Source organism: Marmota monax, unplaced genomic scaffold (genome assembly GCF_021218885.2).
Source record: "Marmota monax isolate L192 unplaced genomic scaffold, Marmota_monax_Labrador192_F-V1.1 WCK01_AAM20220418_F8-fsc00146, whole genome shotgun sequence".
Taxonomy (NCBI): Eukaryota; Metazoa; Chordata; class Mammalia; order Rodentia; family Sciuridae; genus Marmota; species Marmota monax.
Genome location: NW_026694096.1, coordinates 956031 through 970898, shown reverse-complemented (window position 1 = coordinate 970898; position 14868 = coordinate 956031). Strand labels below are relative to the sequence as shown.

At 36.9% G+C, this 14868-nt stretch overlaps 1 protein-coding gene across 2 annotated transcripts in view; it reads left to right on the top strand.

Moving 5' to 3' along the window:
• Acss3 (acyl-CoA synthetase short chain family member 3) overlaps window positions 1-14868 on the top strand; it is a 180322-nt gene that overhangs the window by 162940 nt on the left and 2514 nt on the right. For both annotated transcript variants that reach the window (XM_058585772.1, XM_046465088.2), the window contains 2 exons: window positions 14064-14163; window positions 14252-14427. In XM_058585772.1, the coding sequence (XP_058441755.1) occupies window positions 14064-14163; window positions 14252-14427 (276 nt within the window). The remainder of the gene's footprint in view (window positions 1-14063; window positions 14164-14251; window positions 14428-14868) is intronic.

Below are 14868 nucleotides of genomic sequence, written 5' to 3'. Positions count from 1 at the left end.
GAACTGAACAGACACTTCTCAGAAAAAGATATACATTTGATCAACAAATATATGAAAAAATGTTCAACATCGGTAGTAATTGGAAAAATGCAAATCAAAACTACTCTAAGATTTCATTTCACTCCAGTCAGAATGGCAGCTATCAAGAATACAAACAACAATAAGTGTTGGCGAGGATGTGGGGGAAAGGCCACATTCATACATTGCTGGTGGGACTGCATATTGGTGCAGCCAATCCAGAAAACAGTGCAGCCAATCCAGAAAACTTAGAATGGAACCACCTTTTGACCCAGCTATCCCACTCCTCAACTTATATTACCTTTAATTTTATGTACGTATTTTTGATTGAGTTTTCCTATAGCTACAATGAATTCATGCATAAATTTTTATTAAGTTTGTGTAAATCTGTACACTAATTTGGAAAATATTAATATCTATATTATATTAAATCTTCCAATTCATGAAACTTTGTATACATCTTCATGTGTTTAGGTCTTCTTTAGTGTTTAATTATTTTATACATTTTATAATACAGATTCTGAACATATTTTGTTATATTTATACCTAAGATTTAATTTTTTGTTATTGTATATAGTATTTTTTTAAGATTTAGTGTCCAAATTTTTATTACTGACTAGAACTAGTAAACACTTTTATATTTTAATCTTCATTCTGTTATTACGTTAACTCTACTTACTAATTCTAGACTTGTTCTGTTTTTCTGTTTGTTTGTTTGTTTGTTTTTAGATTTCTTGACATTTTCTATGTAAACACTAATGATGCCTATGAATAGTCTTATTTTTTTTTCCTTTTTAATCTGAATACCTTTCATGTATGCTTATTTTTCTTGTCTTTTTGGACTGGCTAAAACTAGCAGTGTGGCCCTGAATAAGAGTGGTGAGAGAAATAGTCTTATTTTGTTCATTATCTTAGGGTAAAATTCAATGCTTAATGATTAAGAATGAAGTTAACTATAGGTGTTTCTGTAGATGCCCTTTATCAAACTGAGGAAATTTTCTTCTATTTCTAATTTGTCATGAATGTTGAATTTTATCAAGTCCTTTTTCTACTTGTCTAGACATGATTATCTTTGTCTTTGAAGCCTGGCATGTGAATTACATCAAATAATTTTCAACTAATGTTGTATTTCTGGGACAAATCTTACACATTAAAATGCATTCTTATTTTTATATGTTGATATTTTTATCGAAGGTAATATTCCCTGTTCTGAAATCTGCATTGTGTGCTAGTCTTATAGTCATTCTATTTTTTTTGTATAATGATTGCATCATTTATCTTTTCCTGTCCTTTCATTTTTAATCCATCTGGATAACTATACTTTATGTAGGTTTCTTGTAGGCAGCGTATACTTGATTATCCAATCTGACATCTCTATATTTTAACTAGAGTTTTTAGGCAATTTACATTTAAATTAATTATTGACACACACATATGTTACAGCTTATCATTGTCTTTCTTTTCTTCTTCTTCCTCTTCTTCTAATAACATTTCCCCTTTTCTTCCTCCTTTTTAGTTATTTTGATTACTTTTTGTAGATTTTGTTTTTCCTTTTTTTTTTTTGGTAGTGGGTGGGGATTGAAACCAGGGATGCTTAACTACTAAGTGACATTCCTCAGCCCTTTTTATTTTTCGTTTTGAGATAGTGTCTCACTAATTTACTGAGAGCTTCACTAAGTTGCTGAGGCTGGCTTTGAACTTGTGCTCCTCCTGCCTCAGCCCCTTGAGCTGCTGAGATTACAGGCATGTACCATCACACCTGGCTTTAGCTTTGGCTTTTATGTTTCCTTTCAATTCTGTCCAAGTGCTTATCCATATTTATTGGGTTATTTTTGTTTTTTTAATGTTCATCTTTGTTAATTTTACCCTGAATATGAAAATGAGGTATTCTGGATCAAAAATAGATGACTTTTATTTTTATCTTTTTTCTTTTTGTGGTACTAGCGGTTGAACTCAGAGCCTCACACATGCCAGGCAAGCACAAGTGTGTGTATATGTATGTGCATATATAATACACATATATCTACAAACATATTATTGCTATTATTATTTCACATAAACTTTTATCTATGAGATAAATTGAAAATAATCAAAATAAGAGTTTTAATTTTACTCTCATATATTCATTTATGATGTTCTCCTTTATTTTTGTCTTTTATTCATCCATATTTCTGATCCATATTGTTTTCCTTGTCTTTGAAGAATTTCTTTTGACCTTTCTTACAAAGAAAGTCTCCTGGGGGAAAAAAATGGCCTCAATTTCTGTTTTCTTGAGAAAGTCCGCCATGTCTGAGGGAAAATTTCACAGGGTACAGAATTCTAGAGTGATGCCTTTTTTTCCTTGCCAACAATGTAAATATTTCATTACACTTTCTTCTTGTTTACATGGCTGCTGAGAAGAAGGGGTATGATTCTTATGTTTGATCTTCTATAGGTATGATTTTTTCCCTTGCTTTTTAAAATTTTTTTCCTTATTTTTTGAAATTTAATATGAGACACCTATTTGTAGTTTTCTGATATTTTCCCTGCTTATTGTTTTTTGGGATTAATGGATTTGTGGTTTTGTGTCTGACATTAATTTGGAGGATGATTCTCATTCTTGCTTCAAATATTACTTTAAATATTGCTCCTGTTCTTTTTTCTCTTATCCCTCTAATATTCCTATTATTCCTATGTAACATCATTTATAGTTGTTACACACGTTTTGGATATTCTTTTTTTTATCATTGCTTTCTAGTTTAGATTTTTACTGAGATATCATAAAACTTAGAGATACTTTGCTTAGCCATGTCCAGTCTACAGTGAACTCATCAAAGTTCTTCTTCATTTCTGCTACAGTGTTTATTTATTTATTTTAATTTCAGCACTTCTTTTAAATTATTTTTTCAAAATTTCCATCTCTTTGCTTGCTTACATTATATATATATATATATATATATATATATATATATATATATATCCTCTATATATATATATATATCCTTGAATGTTTTCTACTTTTTTTCCATTAAAGTCCTATGTCAATCAGTTTCCATTGGTGTAATAAAATAGAGATAATGAAATTAAAAGGAGGAAAAGTTTATTTTGGCTCACAGTTTCAGAGATTTCAGGTCATGATCACTTGGCTCTGTTGCTTTCAGTCTGTGGTGAAGCCCCCATATTGTGGCAGGGAGTTTAGTATTATAGATAAAGCTGTTCACTTCATGTCACCCAAAATGCAGAAAGAGGAAGAGGAAGAGACTAGAATCTATCCCATAATCTCCTTAAAGTTCACATCCCCAGGGATCTAAGACCTTTTCCTAAACCCCATCCCCAGAAGGCTCTTCTACCTCCTTGTAGCACCAAGCCTTTAATACACAAGCCTTTTTGAACGACATTTCATACCCAAATTATAGCATTCTACTCTGGGCCTCCAAAAGTTCATGTCCATTTCACAATGCAAAAATCACTGGGTTCATCCTTCAACAATCCCTAAACTCTAAAAAGTTGTAGCATTGCTTCAAAGTTCAAGTCTACAGTCTATTCTGAGACTCAAGGCAAACTCAGCTATAGCCCTCATAAAAATCAAAACTCAAACAATTTCCAAAACTCAATAGTTCAGAACAAACAATCCTATTCCAAAAGAGAAGAATAGGAAAAGAATAAGCAGGTATCAAATCAAAGCAAGAACAAAGCACAGCAGGACAAACCTTAACTCCTATAGCTGCACATTCACCATCCAGGGCACAGGTGATGTGATGTGAGCCCTAAGGACCTTGAGAAGTCCCATTTCTGTGACTTTGCAGAGGCCTCAGCATAGTAATTATAGCTTTTAAAATTTCTGATCTGATAATTCCAACATTCCTGCCTTATGTGTCAGGTGCTGATGCCCATTCATCTTCTTCAAATTGCCTTTTAATATGCTTTGCATTTTTTTTTTGTTGAAAGATGAACATAATGTTCTAGGTACAAAGAATTCTAGTCAGTGTCTGTTAGTAATGTGGTGGTGAGGTGTGAGGTGAGGAGAAAGTTCTTTTGTCTTTCAGTGAGTCCCTGGACTGGGAACCTTAGTAGTACTTCTCAGTTTCTTTCCCCCTTAGATAGTTCAGGGTGGCTAGAGGGAGCCAGAGCTGAGTATTTCTTTTTACTCAAGGTGATTTAGGTTCTGGTAAAATTCCAGCAGGCAAGGTTCTGGCAAACAGTTTCTTTGAGGATAGACCTTGTTAAGAAGAACAGAATGTTCTGGATTATTTTAACATAGTTCCTTTTATCCACCTCATGTCTTAAGTATGAGGAGATTTTTTTTCTCTGATACTCACTTGGGCTTCTGGATATGGAACCCCCAAAGTGTGGAGGCTCCTGCTGTTTTTAATTCTCAGACTTGTCCACACTGAGCCCCCAGTAATTTATCAATTGCAGTTCTGGTTTTTCCCCCACCCTGACACTTACTTGTTCCTGAGGAGGTTTTTATGCCATGAAAGAGTGATTCTCTTAATTTTTCAGTCTCTCTAGTTTGGGGAGCAGCAGTTTGCCCTGTGACCCCACTCTTCAGCAGATCTCAGAAACATTTTTAGTTTTTAGTTGGGGCTTCCTCTTTGTTGTCAGATAGAATGGTGACCAATAAGCTCCTGTTTGCAAGACACAAACTGCAGGTCTCTCTCCACTTTTGATTCCCAGGATGCCCCCTATTGGTCTATAGGGTAGTAAGTTGGGGCTTTGCTCTCACACTGTAGGGGGCACTCCTTCAGTGTCTCTGGGCTTAGTGTCTCTGGGGAGAGGATAGAGCTTTTTGTCTTTGCTGGCATGTCCTGATGTAGGATAAGCCATGCTGTGGACGGGGAGGTTAAGTGGCACTGAATCTTTTCAGGCTCTCTCTTGGTGGAAGAGTGCCCTGGGTTCCATTCCACAGGATTGCTGCAGAGTCAAGGAGGAGGAGAGTGAACCCAGCTTCTTTGCTGACATTCACTGGTGACAGGTTGGGGACTCAATGCTTTGTGGAGGGGCAGGGAACTGCTTCTTCTGGGTTCATAATGGAGCTGGAGGGTAGTCCATTTCAGAGCTCCAAGACTCCTTTTCTGGGCCTCAGGCTAGGCATAGCTGGCTTGGTTTTTTTTTTTTTTCCTTTGTTGTTCATAGGCAGTTCCACATTTGGGGCTGCTCTAGGGACCAGGCCAGATTATATAGCAGGCAAAATAAACAAACAAATAAGCAACAGTAACAAAAACCCCAGACTCCATAACAAACAAGGAATTCACCATCAGGTTTTCTCTCAAGGTCTGATAGTTTGATAGTCTTTGGATAGTTATTTTAGCCCAACATTTAATTTTTTTTTTCTCACAAAAATTAGTGGAAAACATAAGGTGGAACTAATCTCCAGAATAATGTTTAAACTGAATGGAGCAAATAAATTGCAATTTACTGAAATAAAACATTTAAGGTAGCATTATTAACAAGTCAGTGGGACCAGAGTATGCAGGCTAAAGATTCAATTTCTCTTCTCAAATAGTCACTTTCCCTAGGGGCCTGACCTACCTGGAGGAGTAACTTAGTAGCTCAGTACTCCTTGTCATCCTGGCTCCTCCTCACCTCCTTTTCCTTGTGTGTGTTGGTTATTGTGATATTTTTTCAGTAGAAAAAAAGAATTTCACAAAATGTTTTGGAATGTATGATCTTTGTGTGCTTTTGTAGTATCTTGTTTTTACAGGACTCTGTATTCTGTGATAACCTGAAAATGAAATTTTTGCCTCATGTAAGTGTTGGCAAAAGGTGATTCTGGTTGCTTAGAATTTTAATTTCTTGCTTCTAGAAGATTACCTCCAACATTTTCGGCAGACTCAGCTGATCAAAAAATGAAGATTACATATGCATAGTTCTTATTATCAACCCAAATGCTTAGTTTTCTTTTTTTCTTGTTAGAATGCAAAGAGAAGTGTCAACCTATTCAAATGTATGTTGTACTTTTATGTGTTTCTGCTGACACCCTCTTCACTGCATGTAACGGGGGAGTTCAAATGAGCCAGATAGGCAGTTAAAGTGGGAAAATAAAGAAAATGTGCCAGAATTATTGGCATTGAGCAGAAATTTTGTTCCTGAGTCTTGGAGTATTTATAACACATAAGGATGTTTCTCAGTCCTTAACTCTTTAACAACTCTTTTTACGTGAATTAAACAATTAACTCTTTATTGAATATAAAGAAATCAATCATTTCATTCATATTAGGTTTGACTTCTCTTTATTGGGAAACTTATAGAGAGTGAGTATTCTTTACCAGGTTTTCTCTAACTCCTCCTAGATTTGCTTAGTAAATTGATATTTAATATTGCCTGATATGTTTATACTGATTATGTAACCAACCCTATTAAAGTGCCCAAACATCAATATTTAATTTTCAGAGTTCTCTGTGGTGAATGCCAGATTCCATTTTAACTTCTTGAATTAAGCAAAAGGGCTTTAGTGGGGGGAAAAAATGAAATGTTGTTTTTACATCTGGTAAAAATACCTATGTTTTTCTAGTTTCCCCCCAAGTAAGAATTTTATGAGGGTATTACCTTACATAACACTAAATCAAGCAGATATTCCATTAAATTTACTACATCAAAATAATATTTCAGCATACTTTATGTTCTTTTCTGTTCTTATCATTAGAAAATTGAGCCTTAGAATACCTTTTGTAAATTTGAGATGACATTATTCTTGCAGATCCCAGTACAAGTGAGGGCCTTCTGTAACTCTTGAGTAATAAGATCTATTTTAACAGTTAATTAATCTTTGAAAGCCTAGCAAGCAGCTAGACACTTGGGAAATTTTGGTGGTAGTTCAAGGAGTTCTTAAGAAAATTGTGTCTGAAATCTGTTCGTCTGGGACTTATGAGACAAAATTAGCAGCAACCAATGTCATCCTTCTTGTTCACTGGTTTCCCTGCTGCAGGAAGGACTTTTCATTACAAAGATATCTACAGGAGAAAGTTGGGCTCCCTGATTTCATTCTTTCATTTGTAGCTTAAGTTTCAGCTTGTTTAATAATTCTATTAATTATCCTGGCAACTTGGAGATATTTAAAATACTTCATGGAAAACCTAGGCCAGTGTTCATATACAGTTTTTTTTCCATTTGAAGGCTGTTCTGACCAAAGCATCACTTTCTGTTTTCCAACTTAGCTATTTTGTTTACTATTTTAGAAGTGGTTCCTTCAAGATTGAATACATTTCCATAAAGTGAAAGATCCCTTGCAATTACAATTCCACACAGCATTAAGTGCCTACTGGATTTAAATAGCTGTAAAACTATAGAATATTTCCTGAGTACTGATGTGAATATTGATGAAGATGTGGACTCCCTCTGATAGTTCCCTAGACTTCTCCAATGTCAAAGGAAGTGAAAAAGCAGCCTCCTCTTCCTACCACAAAGTGATTCCTTGTATCAAATGAGGGTGCTTGATTTAAACTAATTTTTCTAAAATTTAAATTCTTAAAAGCACAATTGAAAACTGTAGGTAGTTTAGCCCAATGAGGCTTTGAAATATTGTAAAAGAAAAAATATGGGGACGAGATGTCCTAGATCAATTAGGTTTGACATTAACAAATAACATCAACCAAAATGCACCCACTATTATGACTAGACAAGGTTTTAGGAAAGGAAAATGACAAGAAAAACACCTATCATAAATGCTCCAAATATATTCACTGATGGGTCAAATAATGGTACAGCAGCAGTAGTTACCCCTGATCAAACTTTTACATTTTTAGTACCCAAACAATCAGCTCAAAAGGTAGAGCTTAATGCAGTTTTACAAGCTTTTGTGATGTTTAAAGATTCTGTATTTAATTTATTTTCTGATAGTCAGTATGTAGTTAATGCTATAGTATCTCTTGAAGATGCTGGTAGGATTTCCCCCTCTCTGTTTAAACAACCTTATGCTGAATTTGTAGATAGGCTTATTCAAACAGCTACCAGAGTTTTTGGGAATACAGAACAAGCAATGCCATTACTAAAACACCTGGCTTATGAGCAAGCGAATCGTTGGTGCAGAGATATCATTAGACCATGGAAACATGAAGATTTAAACACATATATTAAATTATGTAGAGACATTAATGAACAAGAGCAAGTCGTGGCAGCTGCAGTAAAACAGGCTTTAGATGCCAGAGACATTAATGAACAAGGGCAAATTGTGGCAGCTGCAGTAAAACAGGCTTTAGATGCCAGGCCAAGAACATGCTACAATTGTGAACAAACAGGACATTTTAAAAGGAATTGCCCCATTGGAGGAGGGTTTAACAAAACTAGGTATCAAAGGAGTAGAATACCAGGTATTTGCCCACGATGCCGTAGAGGGAGACATTGGGCTAATGAATGCCGTAGTCTGGCTGGGCACAATCAGGAGCCAAAAAAGTCCCCCAATGAGCAGCTCCGTGGTCTGAAAGGGCAGGGAACAGTCCAATGAGCATCACCGCAGAGGAGCCAATCAGCTAGATGTTGCTGGGGCCGAGGAGCCAATCAGCTAGATGTTGCTGGGGCCGCTGTGAGCCAATCATCAGCTGCTGATGAAAATTTGGTGGCCCGTACGGGGAACGACTGAGGGTAAGTGAAACTGCTCGCCCCTGAGGGCAGGGCGAGAGGATGGGTAGCCATTTTAAGATTCTTCTTTTGTTATTTTGTTTCACTTTTGTTTTAAGTTGCCTGTCCCTGGAGATGAGTGAGACGGAAGAAAAACTGCTCACATCTGAGGAAAAACTATTTACATCTGAGGAACAGATAGGGAGAAAGGACGGATGCCCATGTCAGGAGGATAGAAAGGCTATAATGACTTTTTGTTGTTCCCTTTTTATTTCATTCTGTCTCGGTTTTGTTTGGCGTCATCTTGTTGGGTTGTATTATAGTAGAAATACGGGATCAGAAATTAGTAAAAAACAAACTGAAAGAGTGTTAAGTAAATTGTTAGAGGAAGGAGGCATCTCAGTAAAATCAAGAACAATCAGGGCATACGTTGATACAATACAAAAATGTAGCCCATGGCTTTTTAAGGAGGAGTTGTTAAATATATCACAATGGAACCATCATGGTGAAGATTTAAAAAGAATAGAAAAGAAAAGCCCAGGGACTCTGCCAGTTGGCACATTGCCATTGTGAACTATCTGTTGGTGCAGTGACTTGTGGTAGTGCTGGAGTATTTTTGCTGATGGTGTCACCGGTGGTACAATTTAGGAGCCCTCAATTGGCTTAATGTCATGGCATTTTGCATCCTCCTCTACTAGTGATGGTCTAAAATTTGGGGGCCAACAGAGGTGAGGCAAAGAACCTCACCCCCCCACAGGTGCAAAGGCCTATCCACAAGTATGGCTGTATGCTGGACCGGTAGTCAGTGACGGGTATGATCCAATTGCAGTGGTACCAACCTAAGACAGGAGGCTGACGCCTAGAGGTCAGTTCATCCGATGACGGGTAAGGACCATATGTTGAATTGGACTGCCTAACAGGCACGGTCCCTAAGCCACATGCTTGTTGTTTAAACAGAGAGGGGGAGATGTTGAGAGCCACAGCCAAAGGGGCCCCAGCAAACTTCCAGCTGCCAGCAAACTTCCAGCTGCTGGCTGATGATTGGCTCACAGCGGCCCCAGCAACATCTAGCTGATTGGCTCCTCGGCCCCAGCAACATCTAGCTGATTGGCTCCTCTGCGGTGATGCTCATTGGACTGTTCCCTGCCCTTTCAGACCACGGAGCTGCTCATTGGGGGACTTTTTTGGCTCCTGATTGTGCCCAGCCAGACTGCGGCATAAATCCATTAAAATCTATACAAAAATCACCATACTCCAGAAACAAAATGAAAGGCACTTACCAGACCTATTTTCATGACATGAATATACTGACTTGTGGTGAGACACTGACCTTTTAAGACATATTACATTCTTAGGTATTTAATTGCTATTTTATCACAGATGCTTCATAGACTCTACATGGATTGAATCATGCATGTGACTTTTGTTTGCTCCCCTTAGAAGACATTTGGTTGGCTTCTGTCCCTCAGATATTGCCAAGACACATTTTGATGCTTTCCTTTTAAATGACTCAGTTGTTAAAGTTCATGTTGCATGCAGACTTTATTTGTGGGTTGAGCACAAAAAATTGCCTCTCTTCCTTTGTGGTATCTTTTTAACTGATAGAACAATACAGTATTTTATCTACTATAATAATGTGCCTCATTTAGAAATGATGCAGATTTCTGAAAATAATGTTGTTGCACACAGATTTTTAAGAATTTATCTGAGTAACCAAAACTATAAGGAATTGTGTGGTGTATTAATTCTGGTTTTAAAATATTACCTGCCACAAAAGAAAAAAAATCAATATTTCCCCCATCTACTTCTAAAAGACCTAATGCTAAAGATGGAAACATGAAAAAAAATTAAAATAACAAGGTGAAAAAGTGACAAACTAGAAATTTTGACATTCAGTTTAAAGTTATAGTCATACTGGTTAAGTGACAAAATCTCTGAATGACTGATTTTTTTTTTCAATGATTTGAACAGATTTCTACCTTGGCATTCTAGAAATTCAGGAACAAAGATTTATGATGCTAATGAACATTTGAATAAATGTGTCTTTAAACAATTAAAATTCTAGTTAGCCAGGTATAATAGTTACTGTTTATTCATTTAGAGCCTGCTAAGTCATAATTAGAAGATCTAGCCTACCAAGCCTATATCTTATCTGCTGTGGAGAAAATAATCTTTTTCATGACTGGCAACCAACTATAGTTAACTACCAAAACAAATATCTGGCAGTAAAATTTTTCTCTCTATTCTCAATAATTGCACTTTAAAGGTACATAATATTGTAACAAATAAGAAAGCTGCTGGGAGCATTTTGACAGCCCAAATAGTAGCAATGGGAGATTGTGGTTCTGCATAGTCTGCACAGTGTGCATTCAGCAGTAGGTAGCTTTTTAGACAGCAGCAAAGAGAAAATGATCATCTTTATATCAGCAAATAAGATAAAACAAATGTTACAGAAATCAGTTATTCAACATGCGCTATCCTCAGCACTGTAGGACTTAAAAGCTTCACGGATGGAAATACTAACGATCTGGTACTTTGAACTGGATGCTTACAACTGGGAGGAGTAAGATTGATCTGTATGTTTTGCGGGGAGGCAGTGTGAAGTAGTACATAGTTTTTTGCTAACCATTCTGGAAGTTCATTTAGTCTTCCAGGATTTCAGAGAAACCTCATTTTCAATTCAGCTTAATTAATTAACGATCTTCATGCAAAGTTTGGGACTTGAAAGTGGGGTGTCCCAGATTTTCCTTTCCCTCATCTCTCTGGCTGTGTCTTGTTAATCTACTTCAACAATTGTTTCTTTTTCATAAGGCCATTAGATGGTGGAGTTCCTTAAGACATTTAGTTTTTCTTTTCATTACTTTCTCCCTAAATGATCTCATTCAAGTCAATAGCTTCCCTTAACATCTATACATGAATGACATCTAAATGAGATCTGCACATTAAACCAGTCCTCCATCCCTATATCTAACTGTCTGTTGTCTTAAAAGTACCTCTTTAGTGGGAAATTTCTAAGACAATACATGATCTTTCCTCCTAAGCCTAGTCCTTACTAGCCTTTTCTGGTTTAGCAATTGGTACCACCAGCCAGCCAGCTGCTCAAGCCACAAAATAAGAATGGCCCACATCCTATTTGTCATCACATTTTTTTTCCCAATGTACTTATAAAGAAAACTTCTTGACACTCACTACCATAACCTGCATCCACCACAGGAGACTCCCAGGTGATTGTCTGGCATAAATTGTGACACCCACCATCAACAATCCTCTATTTTCTACACTGAAGTCAAAGTAAGTGTTTTTTTTTTCCAAAACCCACTCTAAAGTGAAAGGAGCCAATCTGAAAAGTCGACATGTTGTATGATTTTAATTCTCTGACATGGTGAAAAATGACTTTGGAGACAGTAAAAGGGTCATTGTTGCCAGGGTAAAGGTAAAGATGAACAGGCAAAGCACAGAGAGTTTTAAGAGCAGTGAATTTATAGTGTATGATATGACAATGGTGGACTATGCCTTACATATTTGTCAGAACCTATAGAACACACAAGAAAAGTGAACCATATAGAAACTATGGACCAGGGTAATAATGATGTGTCAGTGTTAGTTCATTAGTTATAATGAATGTACCATACTGGGCAGATTCTTGGGGGAGGCTCCATGTACGTAACAATGGAGGTGGTATGGGAATTCTCTTTTTTCTGTTCAGTTCACTATACATCTAAATACTCTAAGCAAATAAAGTGTATTTATAAAATTCATTCTGATCTTGCATCTTTTCCTCAACTCCTAGAAGTGCTTTATTGCCCATCTCCCAGTGTTGCTGAAGCAATGAATGGTTGGACTAAGTTCTTGGCATGGCTCCCATCCACCTCTGCAGCCCCATCTCTTCTGTACCATTCTCATTCTGCCTTCCAGCCATGCCGGTCTCCCTCAGGTCTGAAGGGCACAAGTGTAATTTTGGGTCTTGCCTCTTCACCCCCCCCCCTTGCCTAATCAATATCTGCTCGTTCTTCAGATCTGCTCATTGTCATTTCCTAATGGAAGACTTCTTTGAGGTCAACAGCCTGTGTGAAGTTCACTGCTTTTGCTATATTTCACACATAAAACCTAAACTACTTCCCTAGAACCCTTACATTCACACTCTTTCCCCCCACCTCTCTCTTTCTCTCTCTTTATATATACACATACGTATATATACACACATTATACACATTATATATGTATATATAATGTGTGTATATATTTGGATTATACAGAGGGACTTTATTTTTTATAAACAAATCATTTACAAAGAATACAAGTAACAATAAATATTTGCAAGGATGTGGGAGACAAAGGGACACTCATACATTGCTAGTGGGACTGCCAATAGGTGCAACCACTCTGGAAAGCTTTATGGATATTCGACACAAAACTAGGAATAGAACCACCCTTTGACCCAGTTATACCACTCCTCAGTATATATCCAAAGGAGTTAAAATCGGCTTACTACAGTGACACAGCCCATCAGTTTATAGCAGCTCAATTCACCACTTTGTATTTAAACCTTCATGAAAGATAAATATTCATGAGTGTGTATTAATATCTGTCTTCCCTATAAGACTTAAATACCATGAAGTGATACTCTGTCTATTCTTTCTCTCTACTGAACCTAGTACAGTAGTTCTACAACACCAGGGACATTCAGTAAATATTTGTTGAAAGAATAAATAGAAGAAAGAAGAAAGACTGCTGAGTGAACTGCTGGAATCAAGTTTGTTGCTGTTCTCTCAAGCCATTAGACATTTGAAAACACTGCAATATAAAGTAATCCCTCAGAAGAGGATTTTTTGAATATGCATTTTAAAAATCCCATGACAGCAGAAGTTTTTCTGACCTTAAGCATCTGTATTTCATGTGGTTATCTCTGGATTCCTAGGATTCTTGATAGTGACTCTGCTGAGCAAGTCCTTGAGAGCTGAGGGTAAGCCACATGGCTTCTCATCGGTGATGTTTATCTGGTGTGGGGACGTCTTTCATGCCCAGCCTCTTCTTTCAAATCCCGGAAAAATCCTTTCTTATTGAGTGGCCACTTGGGGAATGGAATGTTCTGGTCATTGTACACTGAATTCCTTGTTTGACCTGGATTCTTTTAAAAGTTGTCCTTTGGTAGCCACATCAACATCATATCACCACGAGGCCCCCTGTTTGAGGAGGCCTGTTGTACTTTGTTGACGTGTGGTTTCCAAGGCAAATTTTCTCTGACCTCATTAATAAAAAATTAAGATGAAGAAACAATTCCCTTCCTTTCCAGGTAAGCTAAGCAATTTATTTTAATTACTGTCAGCCTTTAGTAACTACCATAGGGTTCCTAACCTCAGTAATAATGATGTGACTTTGCAGTAGATTTTCAGGCAGTCAGCTATGGATTTTGGGGTTCTCTGACATTTACTTTTTTTTCTATGTTAAAATTATGTATACGTATATATGCACATATATATATATTCTGAGATTATCTTTTCTCATTGCAGTCTGTTCTTTCCCATGGTACTGTGGCAGACTGTGCTGTGGTTGGCAAGGAAGACCCTCTGAAAGGTCATGTCCCCTTTGCACTCTGTGTGTTGAAGAAAGGTGAGGCACCTTTGTCCTTCCTGGTTGTTTGGGCCTGAATGATGAACTCAGGTTAATTCTGTATTTACTATCTCAAACTCCTCCCTAGACATAAATGCAACAGAGGAACAAGTTCTGGAAGAAATTGTGAAACATGTTAGACAGAGCATTGGCCCTGTGGCTGCTTTTCGAAATGCAGTGTTTGTCAAACAGTTACCCAAAACCAGATCTGGAAAAATTCCGAGATCTACTCTATCTGCCCTCGTCAATGGCAAGCCTTATAAGGTAAGTGACCAAGGATGTTTAAGTCTGAGCTCTGAAATGTTTTTCACCATTTCTTTGGCATCAGCAAAACTCTTTAAAAATGTTCTCCGGCATGAATTGTATCCATAGAAAACATACTAGACTGACTTTTAAAAATATATTAAAAGGGAAACCGCATATTTCCTCTCTGTAGGAATGAGGGTTTGAGCAAGAAAGGCAGATTAATTAAAATCATATGCTTTGATTATAGGAATCCATGTGAAAATATTTTTCTATCAGTTATTATGTTAGTTAAATTCAAACATACTTGTAGAAACTGGATCATGTTGAATTTAAAGTACATTTTCCTTCATTCCAGCCATTAATGGTTATTAGTGAATGAGAAAGCAAAATATTTGAGGCTGGTAAGAGATGCTTAAAACTTTTTAATTGGTCGGCCCTCTGATCCCATAGCTATTACTG